The 26,775-nt window shown below is 35.1% G+C and overlaps 2 protein-coding genes across 4 annotated transcripts in view; one reads left to right on the top strand and one right to left on the bottom strand.

Annotated features, from left to right (window-relative positions):
• The window catches only part of LOC122410660 (protein espinas-like), a 290,979-nt gene that overhangs the window by 139,059 nt on the left and 125,145 nt on the right, over positions 1-26,775 (top strand). Inside the window, exon 1 of one of the 2 annotated variants that reach the window (XM_043419020.1) lies at positions 20,065-20,728. The exons of the other annotated variant lie outside the window; for it this stretch is intronic. The gene's annotated coding sequence lies outside the window, so the exon portion shown is untranslated. Of the gene's footprint in view, positions 1-20,064; positions 20,729-26,775 lie in introns of those variants that run through there. 2 annotated transcript variants of the gene reach the window in all.
• Positions 22,738-25,631, bottom strand: LOC122410682 (uncharacterized). 2 transcript variants are annotated; one of them, XM_043419040.1, is made up of 5 exons: positions 25,324-25,631; positions 24,681-25,200; positions 23,531-23,827; positions 23,303-23,435; positions 22,738-23,231 (listed from the first exon to the last, which is right to left on the bottom strand). In XM_043419040.1, exons 2-5 carry the CDS (start codon positions 25,044-25,046, stop codon positions 23,209-23,211), a joined length of 819 nt encoding a protein of 272 aa, XP_043274975.1. In that variant the 5' UTR covers positions 25,047-25,200; positions 25,324-25,631; the 3' UTR covers positions 22,738-23,208. The 2 variants fall into 2 exon arrangements, with proteins under 2 accessions (XP_043274975.1, XP_043274966.1); XM_043419031.1 differs by having other exon boundaries at positions 24,681-25,631.

Here is a 26,775-nt window from a genome sequence, read left to right on the forward strand (position 1 = left end):
TTCAACGCGTTAAGCTACAGAGTTCGAAGAGGTCGCAATCGAAAGAAAAAAAAATAAAAAATATGTCAACTTATAATATTCTCCGAAATACTATAGTTAATTAATTATTAAAGAAACAAATTTTGAAAATTTTCGAAAACAATTGGAAACGCTATCGCTCCGGTAAAGAGTCTCTGGCAGCAACTCATCATATCTTATAAATGTACTTGTCTCAGAGTCGGGAAAATTATGATGTCAATGATACGCTGTTGGTATATTGAAAATTTTGTAACTCGTATTTTTTTTTTACACGTGTGGAACTTTCAAAAATCGGAACGAATGCCATAGCCATCATCTTTCCAAGATTTATTTCAGCACATTAAGGAGGGTGGCTACGTTCGTCAAATTGATAAAAAATTGATCAAATTTGGTGATAATGTTCTTCAACATCAAGTGCGAAGACACAATTTTTTTCAAAATTTTCTTCTGCTTAGTTATCGAGTAATTACGGATTAAAGCAAATTTCTTATGCCCGGAATGTATACCTATATATATGGAAACGCTATGCTTATACACTTGAACTTTAGTGATCAATTACTCGATAACTGTACAGAAGAAAAATCTTAAAAAATTTGTATTGCCAAATTTGGCCCTAAAGAATATGTACACCAAATTTTATTAAATTCTTATCATTTTGAAATTTTTAATGTATTTAACATGGTTTAGCATGGCAACATTGTATCGTCGGTAGCCACCCTCCTTAAGCTCTTCACCGATTCCCCTTTTTCAACCTCTTTTTCTACTTGTTTCGTGTGTAATAAAATCAACAGTTTTGCGCATTCACATGTCGGTGGGCCGATTCCTTTGTTGAATTATAAAGTTTTTATATTGATTTCACTTCTTTTTGGGAGGCATGACAATTATTAATTAGGAAAAGTACATTCTTCGTCTTTAACGCAAGTTTTTCAGATTATTTGTTATATAAAAGGTATTGCCCACCAAATCGATCAAAGACCGTCAAAGAATTTTATTCTGAAATTGTACCCTTTTTATTTGTAGCACAATTGTCTATTAAGGAGTTTCGGTACAAAAGTCTAAATATTAAGAAATTGATCAAACTTGGTGATAATGTTGTTCAACATCAAATGCAAAAACACAATTTTTTTCAAAATTTTCTTCTACTTAGTTATCGAGTAATTACGCATTAAAGCAGATTTCTTATGCCCGGAATGTATACCTATATATATGAAAACGCTATGCTTATACACGTGAACTTTAGTGATCAATTACTCGATAACTGTGTAGAAGAAAAATCTTAAAAAATTTGTATTGCCAAATTTGGCACTAAAGAATATGTTCACCAAATTTTATAAAATTCTAAACTTTTTGAAATTTTTTATGTTTTTAGCATGGTTTAGCATGGCAACATTGTATTGCCTGTACCGAAACTCCTTAAGGTATTACTGGATGGATAGCCCAGCCGATAAAATGTACCTGATCGGAATTTCCGTACTTCGTGATGCAATAAAAATCTGAAAAAATTCAGCAACATTTGGAAAGTTATGAACTACAATTATCAACAATATATTGTCCAACAGTTATTAACAAATTGTTTAAATAAATAATTTTTTAACAATTTTACAGTAAACACTTGTTCTTTTTTACGAATCGAATGTGCGCATTTTTCTGAATGCTCATGATTTTTTTCAGAATTTTCGTGGATTTTTGAATTTTCCTTTTTAAAATTTTTTAAGTGGCTCTATTTGTACATTTTTGATCCAGTAACCTTGAAATTTTTCAAAACTGATGGTAAATATGTCTTCTAAAACATATCCAAAATTCAAATTTTTTAAATTTTTTATCAAAATTTTTTCAAGAAACTTCAAAAATCCACGAAAATTCTGAAAAAATTCATGAGCATTCGGAAAAATACACACATTTGATTCGTAAAAAAAAATAAAAGGTCACCGCAAAATTATTGCATAATTAATCGTTTAAACAATTTGTTATTAACTTTTGGGAAATATTATTATTGATAATTGTTGTTCATAGCTTTCCAAATGTTGTTGAATTTTTTCAGATTTTTATTGCATCACGAAGTACGGAAATTCCAATCAGATATAATTTTTGGTCGAGCTATCCATCCAGTTATACCTTAATCTGTTTCGGTAAATATATTGAGTCGGGGCTGCAACTGAAAACTGCATTAATTAATTTTTTTTGCCCCGATTCGACATATTTACCTCTATTTCGTTATTTTATATAGAAAAGGAATTGTTTGATTAAAATTCAATGAAAAAGAGAATTTTCATTCCTAAGGGATTTTAGTTTAAAAGAATTTAGGTTGGCAGCGATGATAGTGCCTCGCTTCACGAACACTGCCTCACTTGTTGACAGTTTTTCATCATGACCGCCGATGTCAACCTTCGAGCGTGCCATATTGTGAGGTTGAAATGGAGTGTTCAAATTCGCTGGATTGTATTTCGCTTCAATATATGTGTACACGAACAATGCGGTGTCGCGTGCACATGTACATCGCGGTGATACGTACTGATACTACTGTATCAGTACGTACAGTCTCATCAGTATCAGTACAAAATACGTACTGATACTGATGAGACGAAACATTCTATTCAACACGATATTTTAATTTAAGAGAATGGATCAGTCGGTATATCGCAACCGTGAGTGCGAGAGAGATAGCTGCAAATTTTGAAATCGAAATTCTTTGACACAGTTTAACCGATTAAAAGAAGGCTCTGTCAGTCGATTTTTGCCATCGTTCTGCGTAGGCTGACAGAGCCTTTTTTTAATCGATCAAACTGTGTCAAAGAATTTCGATTTCGAAAATTCCACGTGAAGTTAGTCGACTGACCCATACTCTTAACCTCATATGGCTTGCTCGATTGATGACATTGGCGGCCATCTTAAAAATTGTCAACAGTTGATGAGTGGCGTTAGTACCACCATGGGGCTAGTGAAGCGGCGCTAGTGGCGCGTCCATGTCGCCGCTTATCGGCATTCAGCCAAACTAAAATTTTAAATTGCCTATATAATTTAATTATTGATGAGATTCAAAACGAAATTTGAAGACATGAAACGTTTCAATATTCGGGAGGTGGTCAATTTCCTTTTTGATTCATAAGAACTTTCTCAAGTTCCTGATGGTACCTGTAGGAATAAATATTCTGAATTATAATGAAATACTTGGTCTCAAATTGATATCATAAGTTTTAATGCTGGACGTAACTTAGATGAAAATTCTTTGCAATTGATTTAAAAAAAAAAATTATTTTACATTTTTTTATATTTCAATAGAATTTTTTCCGTTTGTTTTTTATTTTTGGTTTTTTATTTATTGAAACGTTTCGTTATTCCGGAGGTGGTCAGTTTCCTAAATATCGGAACTTAGGATTTTTTAGATCCTCTTCTCTCACGTAAGAGAGGTGTCAGTGTGCAGGCTCGTGCACTGGCCGGCGGATTTTTGCCAGGAGCGGGTAAAGCCTTCCAATTTCGCCATCTTGCAATCAGGAGCTTGGCTCGAACTCGACCTTCAAGAACGGATACTTTTGTCCGGTATCCAGTGCTCAATAATGCTTCATCACTACGCGATCGGGCAAGGCCTCGCTAAAGCGTACTGCGATAAGCAATCTTCTCGACATCGAGAAATGATATGCTCCATTATTTCTTTGTTCGTGTACAATTTTGGTAGGAATAAGGAGGAGAATAATAAGAAAGGTTGGGAGCCTTATTGTCGGTTATGGGCGGTGCTCCGCTGACGCGAGAGCGCTCCGTCCGTAGCCCTCTGACAGACTTCTGTCAAATCAGAAATCGTGCCAGGGGGTAAGGCTGTCCCGTTACAGGCAATAATTTAATTATTTTTAGTAATTTGATAGAAATTTTAATTTACAATTTTTAGTGAATTGAATTTATTTTGTGAAAAGAAAATTCTCGCCCATATGCGCGATGTAAGCGTTGATCTCACCGACAAATAACGACTCGGCCATAAAAACAAAACTCCAATCAGCAATCAGAGATTGAATTTCTAAACAATTACCAAACTCATCAAAGTCCAATCGTATATTATTATCATTAGGTCTTCGTCTGAATTGGCATAAAAGCCCGAGCGCGGAAGCCTCAGGAGACAGTCTTGTCTCGAAATCCTGACACCCAATCGTACGCAGATATTACTCAGAATGCAAGGAACAACCAAAAACTATTTTCATCTACCTCAAATCTCACACTAGAGGGGCCGGTCTCATTCGGGATCGTTTGAGTCCAAGATTTCTAGTGTAAATTTTCACATCCTTTTCTATCCAAAAGGATCATGGTCGTTCGGGGACATTCGGTCAAAAGATTCGTGGTTAGAACTTCTTACTTTTCACATCAAGAGGGCCGGGTCAGTTCGGGGACATTCTGTTTCGAGATTCCTCATGTGCCCAAATCCTCATTATTATTTTTTTAAATTTTATTCAATTGTTTTTTGAATGATTATCAAAATTGAAAATAGTATATTACACACCTAGGGCAGGAAAATAAGGAAAGTCTCAGATCACATGTAATTGTCGGCCGAGGCGAAGCCGAGGCTTTAGGCAGAATCTAACCCGTTTGCTATTCTCAACCCTCATCATTTGTTTCACGCACTTGGCCATTTTCGTTCATGTTCGAGCGCAATTCTTACCCATTTCTCAGCATTTAAATGGAAAACGAAGATTGGCGCTTTATAGTTTAACTCTTCTACTTTCCGAATCTGTTTGATATATCTATGACTATACGTTTACAACATCACCTCAACCTTTATACATACTAATCTTATGCTCGTTCTCTACGCCAATAAAGAAGCGATAAAAAATATGAGAACATTTTGTAGACGCGGAGCGAGGGTAAGTTGCCTGAGGGTTCCCAAGACGTGAGATTTTAGCGTAACCCCTCGAACTGTCCAACTCCGAAAGACCGGTGGTTTTTATTAGATCCTCAGGATTGAACGGTCCCCCGCTGGGCCAACACTCTGTTGAGACAATTGAAACGATATATCAATGCTCGGTAAGCACCCCTGTTGCTGTTTCCGTAGGATCGCTCTTCCAACAAAAGTTCAACATTTTCGTTGAGATTTGAAGTCGCTCACGAAATGTGTAAAAGTTCTGAATGTTAAATATTGTTAAAACACAAAGAGCCAATAGTTTTCAATTATTTTTTCTTCAATTGACGATGAACCATCTTCATGTCTGTGACGAGAAATCCTCGGATTATATGTTTTATAATGTAATTTTTTAAAGCAAGTTATAAAGCTTCTATGACCATTATCGTTACGTAGGTTCAAGGCTTCATCCGATTGATAATTGATCAGCTAATCAATTAAATACTTTGATTGACCGATTCCATTAGAGATTCAGTATCAGAATTTCTAACTGTGATTATGTCAACTGTGTCTGCAAACGCTCAAATACTATACGTGGCATATACTGAGAAATGTTGAGCTTTCATTGAATTTCCATCTACTAATTAGTTTTTTAAACCACTTCATTATTTTTAACAATTTATAAGTATAACTTGAAGAGAGCATTGAAACGATGGCTGCGGTTCCAGAGCAATTGTAGAAGGTCCTCTTAATTAGGAGGAGATTCAGTTGTAAGCTAGGAGTTATAGAAGCACTTAGGAATGCGTTTCCCGAACCATTTGTCCTTTCTATTCGTAATCCCCAAAAGCCCGCAAGGTCCTGGGAATTTGCCACAACCGCAACATTGAATCTGTCTTTCCTACCCTCTCGAAATACAAGAAAAATTCTACTACTGCATTGATTTTCTTAAATTCACGTACAGAGTAGAGTAAAAAGTAAAAGGCATCAAGTGTTATTCTACTAATTACAGATTCTTCGGCTATGGATATCTAGGGGGTTTAATAGTGCCTAATCACGAATATGAGGTCAAATTTCCAAAATGGTGGGAATCAAATTTTAAGAGTTTACTAATTTATCTGAACTCTCTTCCGAGGGGTTTTTGGCAGCGGTGATAAAGGATCCGGCACTAGATTTTTTTAATTAAAAATGGCGCATCGAATGTGGTGCTTATGATGGTGAAGGTCATAGCAATGAATGTCCTGAAATTTCTCAAAATTTTATACTGGGTGTTTATTGGGGTCAATAATTACAAAGTGGGTGAAAAATTTCTAAGATTCATTTATGAGGTCAACCTCAAATTTTCAAAATAACAAATGAAGTATTCGAAATTGAAAAAAATTATGATATATTAGATGTAACAGAGATGAAATCAATATGCCGTCGAAAGAAAAAATCAAATGCAGGAGACAAAAAATGAAGTCCGTAGAGGTGGAAATCCTAATAATCAAAACAGTTCTCCCACACTTAGCATTGTCAAAAACCGACGACGAGGGCGTGACGGGAATCTAATTCACAATATCTTTAAATATAAAAAATCAACAAAATTTATGCCATCCAAAAAGAATTTTGAAAAAACATTCCAAGTATTTGGCCCAACCTACAAGTTTGGTATGATCAAATTCATATTTCTATCAACCAAGTTTTACTTTGTAACAAATCATTTTGCATAATTAAAAAACTATACGTCTTTGCGAGATGGCGGATACTCAGATTTAAAAAAATTAGTTTGTAACAAATGATTTAAAAAAATCAATTAATTAATTGGTTCTAATTGGTATGGCAGACCACTAGCACCGCTAAAAGAGTATGACATTGCACTGGTGCCCACTTATTTTATAAACCCCATAAAAATACCAGAGTTTTTGTGTAACAAATCGTTTGGAAACAGTAATTTTTTCAACAATTTTGAAATTAAACTGTCATAACGCTCCGCGAACAAGTCCTAAAATTGATTTTCGTTTTTCTAATCACCTAAATCGACCTTTCACTGTCTATGGTTTTACTTTGTACAATCTTTCGAAGATTCTTTAAATTCCAGTGGGAGGACTATCTTCATGGCCACGAAAACGAACGATTATTGGTGATCGAGGTCATTACGTCAGTTTTATCTTTTCATGATTCGTATGCACTTTCTTGGAATATTACTACTCTGCAATATTTTTCACGATTATCTTTTGCCAAGTTCCATGACAGTATGATATTGACTAAATTTTTTTAGCTCACCAGGTAAAACTTAATGTATCAAAAGTTACGACTTAATTTTCTACAAATCGACGGATAAAACATTCATTAATCCTTCGATGATCTAGCGGATCCTTTGATAACTTTTCGCAATGCGGAGTGAACGATGATGAACGTTGCGGTGATCGGCTGACAGGCAAGTAGTCAGTCTGACGATGAGAAGAGATGTCAAGAGGTGCTAGGTGTGCTAGAGAGAATGAGCAATCTCAAGTCTTTGTTTTATTAAATTTTCAAAGAAGTGAGACACCTCATTTATTAAACACGTTATTGTTCAGATCGAACTGGTTGGGTACATGTAGGCGTTCTCGCCACAGTAACGGAGGAAAGGTCTTGGTGACTCGCCACCTCGATTCTTCGAGACAGATTGCGGGAATTGGGCAGGGTGGAGTGCCCTCTTCGATGGTGTCGTCGTCGCTGATCGGCGTGAGGGGCTCGGGACCCGGTAGATTCGGAGCTCGGGACGGAGTTCGAGCTGTAGATGGAGCAGGTTCCCAGTCGCTCTCAAAGCTGATGCCGACTTGTAGCCCTCTGTGGACTCGGCTGGCTGGCCTCGTTTGAGTGCCGATGCTGGCGAATTCTCGAAGAGAATCCGGTAGCGGAGATAAGCAGTGAAAAGCTCCTCCGAATGAGGGCGAGATCCGATTTTGGCATCGAGCAGTGCCGTTTATATTCCCTTCAGGGAAACGTAGGGCTGACGTGAATCTGTAGCATGGAGGGTAACTAAGTAAGGCGAAAGAATAGACCACGAGACAGGAAACACTATCGTATTATATTTATTTTATGTTTGGTTAGAAATTGGCAGCAAGGCCAGAGAACACAAGGAAAGGTGGTTGGTGCGCGCCAAAAACCCCACGCTAACTAACTGCCACAGCTGTGGCGCGGCGGCCCAGAAAGGCGAGAAACTCTCCGTGGCGAAAAGTCCTGGTTCTCCGCACAGCCGTGGCGGCGTGAGCGAGGCTACCGACTCGAGCGAGCTTGTGTTCCCACAGTACTCCCCCCCCCCCCCCCCCCCCCCCCCGAGCGGAGGCGTTAAAAATTTGACTTGTTTTCTTCCGGGATACGTTTTAAACGTTCTCTTTGGTGCGATTGATGATGTTGCTTCCGATGTGTCACGCCCGACTTCTCTTCCGGAATGTGTTTTTAATGTCTTTTCCGGTACCGTTGACGTTGCTGCTGGTGTGAATGTCCGTTTCGTTATTGATAATGTAAAACTGATTTCAACCGTTCAGTAGAAACGTTCCCACAAATCTGATCTTTGAAGCGCCACCTCGCGGTGGCTTTGTGAACTAAACGGGAGCGTCTTTATTTTTTGCCTTTTCAGATTGAGTTCCAGTGGTAGTGAGGCTCGATTCATCTAGATGATCGTTAGTTTCCATCGCGTTCAGTCAAATCGTACTGTAAAAAAACTAGAGACATGTAGGGTAATGTGGGGCAAAATGGACACTTAAGGATTTAAGCAAGTTTCATTGATGAGCATATGGTCTTTCAACTATTTTTGAATCCCAAAATTGATGCCCAGTCCTCGTTTTCCGAATTTTGTAAAAAAAATTTTCCGGGGCAAAACGGACACAGCCTCTACGAGGCATAAAAATCGAAAAATCGACATTTTTCGAAATGCAGCCGTTGCAAGCGACTGTTTCCGAATAGGATGTCAACTCGGTAATATGGGAAAAGAAATGGGATCACTCAGGCTCCATTCCTTGGATTGTAAATGAAAAGACATGAGTCAAATCTTGTATCCCATTTCTGTCATGTTTTTGAGGAATGCAAAAAATCAACTTTGGGTCCATCGTGCTGGGGTATATTTGGTATTCGCACTATATCAGAGTCCCACCATTGATTCATGGCCCTAGTTTTCGGATTTTCTTCAAAAAAATTTTCCGGGGCACAACGGACACAGCCTCCAAGAGGCATAAAAATCGATATATCGACATTTTTCGAAATGTAGCAGTTTAGCAGACAGAAAAAAGCTCACCAAGACAGCCAAGTCCTCGTCTTTTGAAGACGTTTGTTGCATTTTTTTGTGAAGGGTTATATTCGTTGTCCTCTGAAGATTGGATTTACTATGTGTAACATGCAAAAAATGGGCACACACCTTATGTACAAGTGTTGAAGACGAAGATATCAACTATGAGTGCGATTTTTGTAAAAAATGAATAAAAAACCTTTTTTCCTTATTCGTACTTTGATAACTATTGTGGTTTTTAAAAATAAGTCAAAAAAGGGAATAGATCGTGAGAAAATAGTTTGAGATCTATTTTGCTCTGAAACTTGAATTTTTTGGGGATGTCACCGTGGAATTCAACAATTTACCATGATTTATGGTCAGGACCGAAAAAAAAATTTTATGCATTTTCAGAAATTTCAGTTTCGGGAAAGTCCATTTTGCCCCAAATTACCCTACATTTTCATACCCTTAGGGCAGTCACCGGTAAAATCGTAGAAATCAATGTTTGTAAGATTTTCAATTCAAGAAACAAAACGTTGTGAAATAAATGCAGAAGTTGCCAAGCACATCAAATTACAAAAAAAAATTCCAAAGAAGAAAATAAGGATGCAAAAAATTACAACCACAAGAAATACAAAGAAGAAACATTAAAAAGAGAAATGGCGACCAAAAGAATTAAGATCACAAAAATAAAAAAAAAATGACAAACGAACAAAAATTATAAACCACTAAATTGAAACAAAAAAAATTTGGCCGTTGTACTTACACGTTAAAAATACCTCTAAGACTTATATATCTATAAATTTTTCCTTTCCTAGGCATTTTCCTCTTTAACATTCAACAGAAATCTGCCATCTGATCTTGATGGAAACGCTCTCCCTGTTCTTCGCTGTAGGAGCCAAGGTTTTCAGGAAATGCATCCACGGGGGAATGTAACAAGTGCAATTTGAGATTCATCAAACAACCTTGTTTACCGTAGTTGATGACTCTGACGATTTCTTTGTAATTCGGGCTTTTGTTATTGCTTAAGAAGTTCTCAACGACTTCCTTGAAACTACGACATGCGGCTCTCTCTGAGTTTTTCACTGGGTATAAAAAACGAAAAATCCTTGAACCTTACTCGCAGCAGGAATTGAACGATTTAATCAGAGATCTTGGGTCGCCGAAAGATGGCGTAGAATATCTAGCTTCTTCGCTAAGAAAAAAAAGTCGGTTAGCCAAGGACACTAAAGTTACAGTATATCGGAATAGAGAAGAGAAGTTTCGTGAATATTACTCTCAGGAGGAAGAACTGGTATACTGCAACGATGTAGAAGGATTGATGAATGAACTGAAATCTTAATCTTATAAAGCAGACGAATGGAAATTGTTCCTTGATTCATCGAAGCGGAGTCTCAAAGGAGTATTGCTTCATATAGGCAACTTTTATGCCCCGATATTGCTAGCCCATTCAGTGGTGCTAAAAGAAAATTACGAAAACATTCAGAAGGTTCTAGAGAAGCTTAATTACGTCGAACATAAGTGGCAAATCTGTGGCGATTTGAAAATACTGTCGATGATATTGGGCCAGCAGTCTGGCTTTACGATGCACCCGATGAGGGGTGAGAAAATTTCTGGGCCAATGACATTCAATAAAAAGAGCAGGGAAGATTGGCGGAAAGCTAATAAGGAGCTCGAGAGCTCGAAAGCCACCAGCCGAAGTTTCACGTCATGTTGGCGTTTGGGGTTATGTTATGAAGTGCGTGCGGGATAAATAAAAATAATTTTCGTCATCTAACGGAGTGCATATTAGTATTTATTTTGTTAAAACTTGTGGTATACTGAACCGGTATAAAAGCGGCCGCGTAAATGTAGTCTGTGATCTGTGTGTGAAAAAGAATATAAAAAATGCGTGATGCATAAGTCAACGAAACATTTCAAGATTTCATTATTTCGTTCGATTGTAAATAAGTATCAACTGAGATAATCCTTCAATTAAACCAGAGTGCGAGGAAAATTGTCCAGTGTAAATATATCGTCAATTGCGTGATTATATATCGTGTGTAAATAGTGTAACGAAACGCTCAAGCCGACCCAGCCTGAACGCCGTTCGAGCTACCTTAATGAAAAGGAGCAGGTATGAAAGAAACGTGGAAACTCAGAATTCTTATGAAAAATTAAAACAATCAAATTTATTCGAATTATTTATTAACCGAATTTTGACAAAATAAAGGAGATTTTTTTTGTCAAAATCGTCACTGAGTTGCTCCGAGATCCTGAGCATCCACTAGGTTAGGTAATTTACCGTCCACAGGCTATGGGCCGGACAATTACTTTTAACACATATTTAAACATAATTTGTACCGATCTAAAATCGACATCGAAAATTGTGAATAATACCAGGGGATCCTAAAAGTCTGAGAAGAATCGATTTTCTTCCAAGTCTCTGCCACCATAGAGTAACAGATTACTATACCATTGATGTATGTTTTTTTTTTTTGTAAACGATTCTTGAAACAATTTTATAATGTTAAAACTCGGAATTGCTAATAAAACGCTTGTTCTCCGATTAATATAATAAATTTTAGTGCTGCACGTAACTCAAATGGTAACTTTTTTGATTCATAAGAACTTTCTCAAATTCCTGATGGTACCTGTAGGAATAAATATTCTGAATTATCATGAAATACTTGGCCTCAAATTGATATCATAAGTTTTAATGCTGGACTTAAATGAAAATTCTTTGCAATTGATTTTAAAAAATTGGTTATTTTACATTTTTTTATATTTCAATAGAATTTTTTCCGATTGTTTTTTATTTTTGGTTTTTTATTTATTTAAACGTTTCGTTATTCGGGAGGTGGTCAATTTCCCAAATACCGAAACTTAGGATTTTTTAGATCCTCTTCTCTCACGTAGGAGAGGTGTCAGTGTGCAGGTTCGTGTACTGACCGGCGGATTTTTGCCAGGAGCGGGTAAAGTCTTCCGATTTCACCATCTTGCAATCCGAGGAGCTTGGCTCGAACTCGACCTTCAAGAACGGATACTTTCGTCCGGTATAGGAGCATCCAGTGCTCTACATTGCTTTCTCGCTATGCAATCGGGCTTAGCCTCGCTAAAGCGTACTGCGAGAAGCAATCTTCTCGTTATCGAGGAATGATAGGCTCCATTATTACTTTGTTTTTGTACAATTTCGGTAGGAATAAGGAGGAGGATGAAGGAAAGGTTGGGAGCCTTATTGTCGTACGGGCGGTGCTCCGCTGACGCGAGAGCGCTCCGTCCGACACTAGCCCTTTGACCGATTTCTGTCAAACCAGAAATCGTGCCAGGGGTAAGGCTGTCCCGTTACATTATATAAATTTTTTTTCTGGTATTGAATTTTTTTTTTAGTCCATGCAGAAACAAGGGACTATCAATGTACTTGTCCGAACCTTTTTTTCCCTAGGGAATTTTGGGGTTTATGGCTGTTTAGAAAAATCTCACATGGAATACCTTCTATATATTTTTCTTCCGACTGCTATATCGTGATCGGGATGTGAAAGCTCACCGATGGGTTTTTTCGATTCATAGACTTCCTGATATATGATGAAACTATTTTCAGGTATGTTCTTAATTGTTTTTTGGAACTTTTTGAACACTTGTTGTGAAATTACTAGGATACAAGAGACGATCAATGTACTAGACCCAACTTTTTTTTCAAAAGGGAATTTTTTGGGTTTATCGTGATATGTCCGTGAATTTCCGTAGTACGTTTATTACTGTGTTAGTGATTATTTCAACTCAAGTTTTCAATTTTACTTTTCGGTCAGTGGAAAAAACGCATTATTCCTGTTTAAGGAAGTTGAGGCCGTACAGTCATTTTTTTTACCCAAAAGTTATAACCTGTGCCTTTCAAAAGTTAGGCCAGTTTACAGTTTGGCAATGTTGCAGACACTTCAAAGAAAAGTCGGGAAAAAAAGACGAAAAACCGGTGAAAGTTCAGTCGAAAACATGGACGGTGATGATCCTAGCCTCAAAAAAATGCACGGGAAACAGATTATTATTAATATAATCTCAGCAAATCTCCTAATAAATCTGAAAAAATTGACATCATTCGGCAAGCCTTGCCCATGTTGCCCAAAAAATTTCATATTTTTAGTATCATTTTTAACGGAGATATCACTGAATGTGTCTTGACTTCCATAAGGTTACATGTTATTTGGTCCAAATTGTTATTAATTTTTCTCAACAACGACGCTCCTAAAGTGTCTGAAAATTTAACTGATTTTTTTTACACTTTACTTTATAAGATGCAATCGGTTTAAAAGCGATGACATAATTTTCTTTCTATTGCCTCAACTTCCTTAACCGGGAAAATGATCGAGAGCTGCAATAGCGGCGATCAGGTAATTACTCGATATATGTATCTCGATATGTTGGTGGATTCCCGTTTAATTACAGAAAAAAAAATTCCGTTCCAAATTGGGTTTTTTTATGAATTTATATCGTCATCATTTTCAAAATTAGAACGATGGTTATTTGGAATGTAATAAGGATCAATAAATACTTCCGGGATGCGAAATCTAGACGCTATCGGACAATTAGTTTTTCTCAAATCGCAACCAAAATTTTCAAATGAATTTATTTTTATGAACTAGCAATAAACCATTCAGAGAATTTTATGGACGACTATGATGACGAATTGATTTTTAGTTTTTAACTTATTTTCTGTTAAATTTGAGACTTGTTTCTATTCTGTATATATTTTTCACTCGTCATATGGTCTCACGTAGTCCGAACGAAACCGGAAACGTTGAGTAGATCGCAGTAAACAGTGAGAACAGGTGAAAAATTCGGAGAATCGTGGTTAGATCAAATGCGTTTTTTCATGAGTTTTGATGAGAGTGAAATGCAATAGTGATACAAATGAGACGAGAAAAGAACTACATGAATCACACACCGTCCCTGTTTTTAATGTATTTTGTTTGCTTCGAATGATCTATTCAGTGGATTTCTCTATCTTTGATCAAATCATTGAAAAAGAACTAGAGACATCTCTCGACGAAAATTAAATCCAATCATGTTTATTAGGGTTGATCAAATAAAATGACTATTTTTTTTCACTCGGTATATTGAAAAATAAATCGTTTGGCATCGTCAAAAAACTTTCGCCACATATTAGTCATTAATATTCGAATTAAGAGCAGGTCCATCATCGCAAATTTGTATTTTCCGATGAAATAATATGGGAAATTTATTCTTCTAACTTCGGAATTTTATTAGACTTTAACCGTTGAGGTTGAGAGAATTTTTTTTACACATTTTTATAGAACATTCGATGCACTACAAAAAAGCCATCTTGAATCTAAACAATAAAAGTAATCGTAAAGAAAATAATCGGTAATAATTAGTTCTGCATTGTACTTGCCTCGTTTTTAATACATAAATTTGAAATATTTGTTATCAGTGAGAAAAAATATATGTTATTTATTGTTTTCAAATAAAGTTGAAACATCTTTTTTCTATAATTATTGTCATTTATCTTTATTATCTTTATTATCTACAAAAGAATTTCATTCTCAAAGTAGTTTTAAAAAACGAGTACGAAGTTGTTTTTTCTTTAATTTACAGTATTTTTTATTACAATGTAGAAACTTTGATCGATGATGTTTTACGACTTGCAGTAAATATTGAAACTGCTCTTTATTTTTTCTCCGACATTGATTGTATAACCGTTCACTAAAGCCACTCCACGCTCTGCAACATCTTTTACAACTTTAAGTTCTTTGAAAAAATATACGTTTTCTTTATAACCATCGTTTGTAGGCCACAATTCAACTCTACGATATCAAGAAAATTGTAGGGTCATTTAAAGATTTTAAAGTGATCTAATGGTTCTTTCAAAAAAAAAGTTGCTGAAGTTTGTTGCCAAATACTCTATTTTTTATTATATCGAGTGAAAAATAAATAGTCATTTCATTTTACCCACCCTAATGTTTATAATATATTTTTGTTTTCTGTGAAATTATATTTTCTTTTCATTATCACCTTCATTCTTTGTACAATCATTTAACTTCGACAATTATATTGAAATTTTTATTTTTGTATATAAGTGACTTACTTAACATCAATCAGTATTAACCATACCATAGGAATCGAATCTCGAGGCAGTCATACTTAACAATAATTGAATGGTTTCTTATCTATCTCAATTATAATTCAGTCTTTTTAAAATTTACTGCTGTTTTCTTAAGTAAAAGAGTTTAAAGATAAATCATTTATTGGAAACAGATATCTTTTTACAATGGTGTTTTTTTCTAACAGTAATTTTTCTCTCCATATCCCTTCTTAGCGTACAGCAAAAATCTGCTATCATGCTGTTGGCATGATACCTTCGTTGATTCCGACTCTTCATTTCACTCGTTTCTTGATTGTTTGAGTAAAATGTTGTATCAAGAGAGTTATAAAAAGAGAAAATAAAAAGACATAGAGAAATCCTCTGAATAGGTCATTCGAAAAAAGTGTGCTCGATTGAAAAAAAAAATTGAGAATAATGTTCTCCAGAAGAATTCTACTTTCCCGGATACACTCCGTTTGTTTTTCGGTTTGGCTCTCGTTTTTCTAATGTACTCTATATTCAAATTCAATGCAAATCGCACAAACCAACTCGCATAGTTAATGTCAATGGGAAACAGTGTTCGGCGAACTTTAATCGGAATAGAAAAAGCTGTACAACTTGAAGAAAATTAGAATACTCAAACTTTTTCAGCTGAGTGAGCTCAGTCCAGTAATGATTTTCTACTTGTTTGAGCGCTTGGAAATTTAATAATAATAACTACTCATGTGATATGAATTCTAATAAAAAATTGGAGACACAGTCTAAAAAGCATAACCAACGAAACCGTGTTCGGTATGAGATTTCAGTCAGACGAGTCACGTAAGCGTCGATACGTCAGTCTGAACTCATCAACCGAACCGAAATCCTTGGTGAATACAAATGCAACAACGCCTCCCTTACTCTCTCCCTCTGGCCAATCCCATGGTGCCTCTATAAGCGCGTTTCAGCCCTCACGTTCATCCCTTTTCCCTACATTTCCTTCTTTGACTCCGACAACACCCCTCGCTTTAGGAAGCTGCCTCTCTCTTTATGCTTTTATTCTGTATATGCCCTGCTCACTACTATTGCTATTCTGCTCTCACCACTTCGCTATTTTCTCATCTCAAATGTTGCATAGTATTTGGTTTTTTTTCTCTTCCAAAATTTTACTCAACCTTATTCAGGGCTCGATACTTAGTTTTATTTCATTTTTAATTTTCCAAAGAAAAAATTGCCAATTCAATGATCACTTCTTATTCTTATTCCTCCAATTTCTCCAATTTCTTATTCACAAATCATATGTAGATCGAATAATTGTAAGCTTTATTCGTTTTTGATTCAATGAATGAGAGTCGACCAATAAAAATCGTTGGGTTATTGAAAGTATTCCATGAATGTCCGTCGGGAAAATTAAGAATTACTTGAAAACTGGGACAGTCGAGTTTTTCCGATCGATAAAATAATAAGAAAAAAGTGACGAGCATCGGAAACATCGTAGCCTCATATTTTTCCGACAATTATTTTTTTTATATGTCTACTGTGTTGTGTTTGTTTTCTTCTGATGCTCATTTTTTCAGTTATTTGAACCAGATCGAAAGAGTAAGGGAGAGTAGGACAAAGCGGAACATTCTCTTGAAAATTTAGAACATTTTTTTTGCTCCATTGGAAATCTGCAAAATTTCGTTATTCAGCTGAAGACATGCTTCAAAAATACAAAATTGGAGGAAAATTTTTTTTTTTTCTGAAAATTGAATTTTTTTTCGGATCAATAAATTGAATTATCAGCTCAAGATAAGCCGTGAAATAGTTATTATCATTGAAAATATGGTTACATCCAACATATGTGATAGATATTTATAAAATTTTATCTCGTTTACGATAACTTAATAGTACTCTTGGAAGAACTTGGGGCAAGAGGACACCATTAGCAGTAAAGCTAGTGTCGATTTACATACGTTCTATTAACTATTGCTGCAAAAAAGGCTCTTTTGACGATTTTGATTAATTTTCTCAGATGTGTGGTGAAATTAAATAAAATTTAAATTTTATGAAAAAAATGGGACAGAAGTGGTCTTTTCTTTGTGAGAAAACAATGTTGGTGTCTACTTTGCCCCATTTTTAAAATTTATTTTGAATATTGTCTAAAAGTTCTATTTCAACGGAACTTCGTTGAAATAATTAAAATGATAATGTCGACATTTTTTTGTATCTACTTTGCCTCATTTTTAATCAAATTGGTCAATGGAAAAGAACAAACGCACTGTTCTCATCACACTCATTTTCGTCTGAAATATGAAAAAAAATCTTATGACGAAAATAATTCAGATTAAAATTTGATTCAGAATCCACGGCTGAATTCTTCGATGGAAATCGAAATGGGATCAGCTCATTCGAAAACTAGAATAGCATTTTCAGTGCCACTAGACATTTTCCCATCCCAACTGTAAGCAATGTTGTGCCTTGGAAGCAACGTTGACAGGGAAAAACTGAAATTTTAACGAGTTCCTCAGTTCATGGTGATATGGCGATTTTGCCATATCGCTAGGAGGAGGCACTGCTATTGTTTTATTGAATACACATTGTATCTATTTTCCGTGGTATTACCAAAAAAAATCAGAAGAATTGTAATTTTTCTCACTTTCAAGTGTGTATTCTTAAAAAATAAGAGTAACATGAATTTATCGTATTTTCAATGATAATAACTATTTCACGGCTTATCTTGAGCTGATAATTCAATTTATTTATCGAAAATAAAATTAAATTTGAAAAAAAAAAATTTTTCCTCTAATTTTGCGTTTTTAAAGCATGCTTTCAGCCGGATAACTAAATTTTGTAAATTTTCAACGGAGAAAAAAATGTTCTAAATTTTCGGGGGAGTATTTCGCTTTGCCCGCCTCTTCCACTTTTCCCTATTCTCCCCGAGTCGAAATCGAAACGAGGGCAAAATTGAATAGTGCGGTCGAGAGAGGAACGACGATAGTATAAAATAGACGGATGATGCAAGTAAAACTGTAAACTAAAAAAGTAAAAGACTAGACATTGGATCGATCAATCAAAACTGGGCTTGTTCTACGCTTCATGATCGAGTTGAAAGATGCGATGATCGAGAAAACCCTCTTCAAAGCTTTAATGAAAGAGAATTGACTCGTGATTTTACGCGGCCAAGTTCTCGTACTGTGTATTGTGTTTTACTGTATACATCCTTATACTTGTGTGTACACCAATCCCTGGTGTACACTGAGCCTTTTCTTCATTAATTTAACGGGTGTGTAATAAAGCGTGATGAAAACGCGGTCGAGGGGAGAGAAGGGATAACGAGTCCGGCACTTCTGCCGTATACCTTGTGCCGCCTATCCCTTTATATATATAATACGTGTAACTCGATTTGGTTCAGAGGTTGGCCGAAGGCATACGTGTTTTCCCAATAATTCACACGAACGAGGACAACCACCCTCGGTGTTCCTCAGGCTGTCTAGGTCCTGGACCTCTGGACCACGGGAAATGCCGTGTTTCCGAATACCCTCTATTCGCCAACAAACCGGAATTTCACATGATCGAATTGTATTTGAAATATTCTAATCGGTCAAGTTACGTGGAAACACTATGTTTTTTTTCACAATTGTCCTTACCTTCAATAATTTAGAATCATATTTTTTCTATGATGAGTAAAAACAAAAATTACTATAGAAAAGCAAAAAAAATGGATTAGCTACGAAAATGGGCGTGAGAATAAAATTAATATAGAACAGAATATTTTTCTTTCCGGGACTCAAACGATTGAATCATTACGAAAAAGAACACTATTTTATGTTATTGTTTTTTAATTTTAAGTACTTGGACGTAGCTTGCGTTCAAATAGGACTAGACATTTTTGTGCATGGAATTTATGAACATGAATTTTTTCACGTAACAGTGAAATTTAAATTCAAAACTATAGGAAAATACGTATGATAACTTTCGATCGATGTTTAATCAAAAATTTATCGCGCAACCTACGAAATAATTAATTACTATTCAGCAAGAATCAAGTGATGGACATTTTTTAAAAGAATTGGGAGTTTTAGTTGCTTGCAAGATTTATTATATGTTCTACAAGGACCATAATCATGGCAAATTAACTGTTTCAGCGGTTATTATAATTTTTTGATGCAATGTTTCATAATCGACATTTTTATAACATAAATTTCATCAAAATCTGAATACAAAAAATAATAAATGGAATGCGCAAGCTCTAGTTTTTCATTCTAAAATCGAAACTTCACAAAATTTACTTTCTATGAAGTAGATGTCGCTTTCTTTATCGTGCACTTTCTGTTAAGTTATATATCTTGTCATGACACCGAAAAATCTCAACATCATGATTTTGACTCCATTTTTTTTTATTTTTCCCAGTTTTTGGAAAATCACTATTTTGCCTGATTCTTATATTCTTTATTGTGACAATAAAAATTTGACATTTCTGTACCATGATTTTTAGTCGAAATCAGAAATAATATTGTCGTCACTTAAACAACGTTTGAGAAATTTTTTTTTCAAGAGCTCAAATTCTGGCCAAGTCATGTGGATTCCCGTCGTATTCCTATATTTTGGAGTATGTCAATTTTTCATTTTTCCGGAACCACCCTTATAAAGTATCGAATTGAGTAAAAAAATGCACATAGAACTAACCAGTGAATAGATACGCCGTTGGAAACCGATGGGAGTGAGACAATGGAGGAAATTCATGTGAATGCTCGTGTGCGTCTTTAAGGGCGGTAAAGTTTAACAGCGGCGCAGCCACCCCTATTGCTTGTTCGCGATTGGTCCATAGTACACGTGCTTCTCACCGAGGATACCCGATCCACTCCGAGCCCTGCAGAGTTTCAACTTGATTCCCTCCTCGACCACCAACGAACTCAACACTGTGTCGGAATGTTTCTCAGTTTAGTTCGCGTGTCGCGACAAAACCCAACGCACCGCTTCACCCATCTCTCTTTTTGTACATTCTTGATGAATCGTTTCTTCGGATTTTAATGTCGTTATCTTTACGGACGTTCAAAAAAAATCATCTTGAGACTAACGCAAACTGGGTTTCACGAGGATGAAAACATTCAATAAATAGTGATGGAAAAGTGTTATAGATAATTTTCGACAATTTCGTCACACCATAGGAAATGAAATTGAAAATTATCAGCGAGTGTCAAAATAAGAATGTTCTTCTGACTTTTTTCGTTTTTCCATATCTCCGAACTTTTCCAAACTTATCGTACGTTATCAACTAAATATCAATGTGCAACGAATGGTGAAGTTTCAGAAGGTTTGCACATCAAGAGATATAAAAAGCAATTTCACTCGATTGTTTGATACCTTTGAACTAGGGTCACGACGAAAGGAGGTTATATAGTGTCAACTATAAATTTTTCATCTTCAGTGCACAGCAAACACTCTCATATATTTGAAAACTGAAGTTCTTGAATTTCGTAAGTGCTCTCGATATGAGATCAACACAACAATAATTTTATATTTTACCCTTCTGAATTCAACAAATATTCTCAGTTTCATTGAAAGTATAAAATATGGTAACGGATTTCATGCCTTGGAAACGTCAACCACAATAAACAATTAACAGGTAAGTTACCATCCTAAGTTGGATTTGATGATAATAATATTTCTCCTTGAGTAAAATCTAGAGTCACGGGAGCGATCCTAAAACAAGCATATTTATAAAAAAGCGCGTTTTCTCCCAAAGATGTAGAATCTACAAAATATGTCATCAGAGTTGCTCCCGCGACTCTGATAACGTTGTCCACCTCTTAGAAGTCTGCAGTTAAAGTAGCCCTTCTATGATTAATCAAGTTTACAAATGCTTTATGTTGATTAGTTTTAAGGCTAAATTATTAATAAAATTTATAAATAATTACACTGAGAATATTTTTATCATAAGAATATAATAAAATGCTTTAAAAATATCATAAAAGATAAAATTTATATTTTAACTTGACTAATTAATGATTGAGTTGGTACCGTTGACACTTGAAATACACATAATCTAGGGAACATTTTTATTGCGTAAAAGAAGGTTTATATCGATGCAATGGCACCGAGAAAGAGGAATGGTTAATTCATTAAAACAAAGCGAAGCTACTAGACGAATGAAATCAGTCTCAAAATTAAATTTGATTTGCCCGATTTCCGCGCAATTCCTGAATTTGCCCGAAATTCAATCAGCGGTTACCAGCAGTTCAACGTAGTGACTGACATCCGTTTTTGACACGTTAAAAACTAAAGTTTTTTTTCATCTTTTCTTTCTTAAAAGCCCCGTAAAATGATTTTTTTTTTTTTTTGAAGAAACGGAATCTGTGATAAATTTTCGTCACGGTATAAACTTTTCCGAAGCTCGAACACCGTACAATTTTTTCACAATTAATACCATTGTGAGTTCTTCCATAGAGTACCGTGTTAAAAATTCAAAATTGTAAATGAAATAATTTAAAATCTCGCCCCGTAAAAGGCCTCGGAATTATGTTTATCGTTATTAGGGGACCTTAAACTATCATGTATCGCAAAAAAAAGTGGACTTTCACCGTACTTTATCGAACAGCTGGAGGACGAGATGGACGATGATGTGAAAATCGTATGTCAACTCGGGGAAAATACAAGAAATCATATCCTGTTTATCGAATAGCTTTACTCGACAAAAGCGAGTACAAAGTGTACGTAACAAGTTCTGATATTTTGAAAATCAATTTGGAAATAGTTCGTTGCGACAAAGTCTGCAAAACTTATGTGCGAAATGAAAAATGCCACCAAGCGGAACCATCGATGCCAATTGACACAGAATAATTTTGCGATTACCGGCATTACTCTGACTCGAAAGGATACAATGAACAAATGATAAATGAGAAATAATGAAGCGGCAACAGGCCTCTTTCATATTTGACCAGCACTGCGGATATTATTAAAAGATTCTACAATCGAAAATATTCAATTACTGTTTCATTTTGGAAAAATGTATATCAGAAAATCTTTTAATCACGAATGACATGTCAAATGATTTGATTTCATCGAATAGTCGCCTTTTAAAAGTTATGTTTATATTCAAGTCAATCATGAACATTTTTCTACTTATTTGATAATTATAAAATGGGTGGCAGAAAATAAAGCACGGGCACAATTAAAAATTTTTTTATCAAAGGTATCCAAAAGTCTGAAAATTTCAAAAACATTGCCCCCATACGTATATTAGTATTCAACTACAAGATCTCTATTTTTTATTTATTTTATTTTTATTATATTTTTAATTAGTTTTAGTTTCATTTATTTATATTTTCCAAAGGTCCAATTTTCGATAAAATAGCATAATGACAATGAAAATGATCATCTACAAGTCTGATAATATTCAATTTTGAAGAGAGCTGATGAAAATTATAACCATGACAAAGGTGCAGGGACATGGATTTTTTAAAAATATTTCAGAATCCGAACTGTATTCTCAAGGTAAAAAAAAATCTCTAATTTATTCCAATATATATTATTTCGTTTTACCATCAATCCGAAAAGCATCGAGAAAGCAATTGGAACTAAATTTTTTTCTGTCTTATACTGACGTTGTTGATTTTCTATTACACACAACACTGCAAAAACAAGCGTGTTGTTAGGTGTGTTGAAACAACGCACAACACATCTCGCAGGTGTGTTGTTTTAACTAATCGTGTTGCAACAACACACAATACATCTCGCAGGTGTGTTGTTTTAACGAATCGTGTTGAAGCAACACGTAACGCCGTAAAATTTCGAACAACACGGCAATTTCCGTTTTGTAATTTATATAATACTGATAATGTGTGTTGTTTCAACACGGATGATTTCAGCACGGTTTTGGGAAGTTACTCATACTTATATGTACAACACATTTTAGAAAGTAAAATAAAATGGCAAATATCTTGTCGTCAATGTCGACCTAAACGAAATTGCCGTTTTATGATATCCAGTATATTTGTGTAAATATTTTTATCCATTTCTTCCGTAAATTCACAGACTCTTTGAGCAATAGACGTACGTGCGGTGTGTCACCGGAATTCATATTTCTTTCGAGCTCTTTTAACGCATCTACTCCATGTACATCAGGACGCCTGCGAAAAATAAAAATGTAACAAGAGATCCCCTAATATTTATGGAAATTAATATAGAAATTCAAACGTACTCTTTATGAATCGTAAAACAGTTGGAATATTTTGACCGATTTTCAATTTGTCTTCGCCAAATTTCATTACAGATCGTTCTGAATTAGCACGTCGATTCCGCACATTTGTACTTGACTGATGTCGTACAATCCCCTGCAATAATAAAAGAAAACTCAATAAAGAAAAATTTAGCACATGACGGCTTTGACAATTGTAGTAACTGGAAATGTAAAGAAATGAAAACTTACACATCCATGGTCTCCGCCGCTGAGCTCTGGATAAGCACTAACAATGGCTTTTGCGTAGTTGAAATAATCATTTTTACTCAGCATGCCATTAGTGCGATGCAAAAGATCAGTTGCCCAAAAATACGTTAATGACTTTTGAGCAAGTAACATTCCTCCGTTGTTCACTTTTTGAACCAACTCCGGGGTCAGTTCTGGCAATGATGTTGGCGTTCCAACGAAGCTTGAAATTATGCTTCTTTTTTCAGTGAAGTCATTTGTTTTCAGTTTTTTAAATTGACTGTTGATTGATTGGTTTTCCTGAAATTCCAAAAAATAAGCTCAACAGTTTTATTTCTCAAAGCATAAAGCAAATCTTATGACCGTTCGACCTAATAAAAATCTCAGGAGTTCAAAACTTTCTTTACAATAAAAGAAATTTCATGTAAGCTTTCATCTTTGAGTACACTGAGTTCATTGGTTACAATAGAATATTCATAATTTTCTTAATGATTTTTTCTTGTCAGCGGTAAAAGTCTGGATCAAATTCCTTTCTCTGCAAAAAAATTTGGATCAAATTTCTTTTCTCGCAACAATTTTGATGAACTTTCTTTCTAAGTAATGAAAGTTTTGATCAAATTTGTGTACCGCAACAGTATTCATAAGATTTTTTTTCTTGCAGCGGTGAAAGTTATGGTTGAATTTTTTGTACAGCAGTAAAGTTTTGAAAACATTCGCTTTATAGCAATCAAAATTTTGATAACGTATTGATATTTTATTAAAATTTTGATCACTTTAAAAAGAATGTTTTCAAAACTCTACTGCTATACAAAAAATTGAACCATAACTTTTACCGCTGCAAGAAAAAAAATTTTATAAATACTGCTGCGGTAAACAAATTTGACCAAAACTTTTCTTGTTTACAAAGAAAGTTCATCAAAACTGCTGTCAGAAAAAAATTTTGATGCAAATTTTCTTGCGGAGAAAGAAATTTAATCTGAACTTTGATCACTGGCTTAAGAAACACTTATTAAAACTCATTGACGCAAAGAGATTTATGAAAAATCTTATCGCTACCAATGAATTAAATGTGTTATAAATTCTTTATCCTATTGTAAATCGTTTAGATTCATTATTCTACATTTTATATAATAAAACATCGAGATAATCTTACCTTTTCTTTCTCCTCCACACATTCACTTATTTTTTCTTGGGTTTCAATGAGAGAGCCGTCTTGATCGATAGCGTAGATCGTTGAACACGATAGAAGACTTTCGCCTAACGGAACAATGCAGGTTATTTCCAATTCATCGATTATTTCTTCCTCTGCTTCGATGTCACATAAAATGTTTTGATTTTGAATCAGCTTCTGTAACACGATGGCTTGATTTTCGATTTTCTTTTTCAGAAGCAAGTCGTTTTCACAAGCTTCGCGGATTTTTTGGGTGACACATTCGGAATCACTCATTTTTTCGTTCACTTTGCAAAATTTAATTTTTTTGCATCGCTCTTCGTTTTTGCAATAAATCGTTTTTTCCATTTTTATGCTCGCTGAGTGGCACAAATAATAAGTGAATTAAACGTATGCGTCTTTTCGCCGACCGAATCGAACCGAATAATCACGAAAACGAGAAGCAAGTTTTCATCACATGGCCGTATGGTCTTAACGCTATAGGAGCGCAGACTCGAGCCAACTACAAACAAAAAGAAAAAGAAGAAAGAGTCTGGCTGGACAAAGGACGAAGACGAGGTTAGCTCACACTTACAAACGTAAACAATGTTTGCGTTTCGTATAACGGACTTTTTGACAACATTACCTCATGAGCGAATTAGTGTAGTGGGTAGCGTGCGTCCGTTAAGTTAGAGCGTGTTAGGTAGGTAGGTCGATCGAATCCCCCCTCGATGTATACGAATTTTTCTCAGAAATAATTCGTTTCCAAATCTTCGAACTTTGATATCCGAGGTTCACGAACGAGACGCATCCAGTAGTAATTCTCGGTAAAAAAAAAATATTTTGTTGTATTTTTCGCCATTCTTGCGAGTGAATTTACTCGCAAGCCAACAACGCATTTCAAGTGTGCGGATATGCACAACAGCAACACGCCATGATATGTGTCGAATCGGGCGACAAAGAGGAAAATGCCTAAAACGTGTTGTAACAACACGGAAAGCCGTTTTTTTACAACACGGGAAACCGTTTTTTAACAACACGGAAAGGCGTTTTTATAAAACACGATTAATATGTGTTGTTTTCATGAACAACACGGCAAAAAGCGTGTCGAAAATGGCGACAACATAAACACGCTGGAAACGTGTTAAAACAACACGCTTGTTTTTGCAGTGAACACTCTTGGATTTCTCTGCCTTTCTTCTTCACTTTTTATTTCTTACCACTTTCATTATAAAATCCTTAGAAAAATTGTCCTGATTGCCTATATTTTTTTTTTCACAGAACGGGAAAAAATCATTTTAACCAAAAAATCGGCTATCGACATATCGGTGAGCTGTCATACGCGCGATTTTGATCACTTCACTAGCATATAAAATAAACACATCACTAAAAATACCAATTCTATACGGTAAATACACTACCAATTATTAATAATATTATATACGTCGTTTGGAAAATCTGAAAAACAAAACATTTTCAAACACAGCGGTGAGCTGTCACTTTACAATTATGATGATACTTTGAAGAATTAATAGATTCGCAAATATCGAGGAATATAGGGCAAAATGGACATATGGGGCAAAATGAATCATTCGAAATCTGGAATATTCCAAAATTCATACATTTTTTTCGAGCTCTCAAAATTAGCCTTAATTGGCGAATTTTGAGGCAAATTGGACACATAAGGGGCAAAATGGGGACGCGTAAAGGTCAAATGTTATAGAATTCGTAAAATTTTCCTTTTAGATTCAAACCATGCTTTGATCCGAAATTAACTTAAATTGTTGAATCATAAGATGAAATACACACGAAATTCAAGTTAAAGAGCAAAAAAAGTTTTTTTTTAATTCTTTTTTAACAAAAATCGCACTCATAGCTGATATCGTCATCATCAACACCTGTATACAGGGTGTGGGTCCATTTTTTGCATTTCACACATCTAATCCAGATACGACTATTTCACACACCTCGATACGATCATTTTTCACTGAAATACAACATTTTGAAAAATCACTAAAAATTCGGAAAAATCTTTTGATCCTTTAATTTTTTTCGTTAGTGTAGTATGGAAGACCTTATTATTTGATCTGGATATTGA

The sequence above is a fragment of the Venturia canescens genome, chromosome 1, assembly GCF_019457755.1.
Source record: "Venturia canescens isolate UGA chromosome 1, ASM1945775v1, whole genome shotgun sequence".
In the NCBI taxonomy this organism is placed as follows: Eukaryota; Metazoa; Arthropoda; class Insecta; order Hymenoptera; family Ichneumonidae; genus Venturia; species Venturia canescens.

Bases quoted from the DNA above. Each gene is read 5' to 3' on its own strand.
- LOC122410682 (XM_043419040.1), bottom strand. From the start codon at position 25,046: ATGGAAAAAACGATTTATTGCAAAAACGAAGAGCGATGCAAAAAAATT. The intron at 23,828-24,680 runs GTAAGATTATCT...TTGGAATTTCAG, and splicing joins GTGTGGAGGAGAAAGAAAAG to GAAAACCAATCAATCAACAG. The intron at 23,232-23,302 runs GTACGTTTGAAT...TATTTTTCGCAG, and splicing joins TGTTTTACGATTCATAAAGA to GCGTCCTGATGTACATGGAG.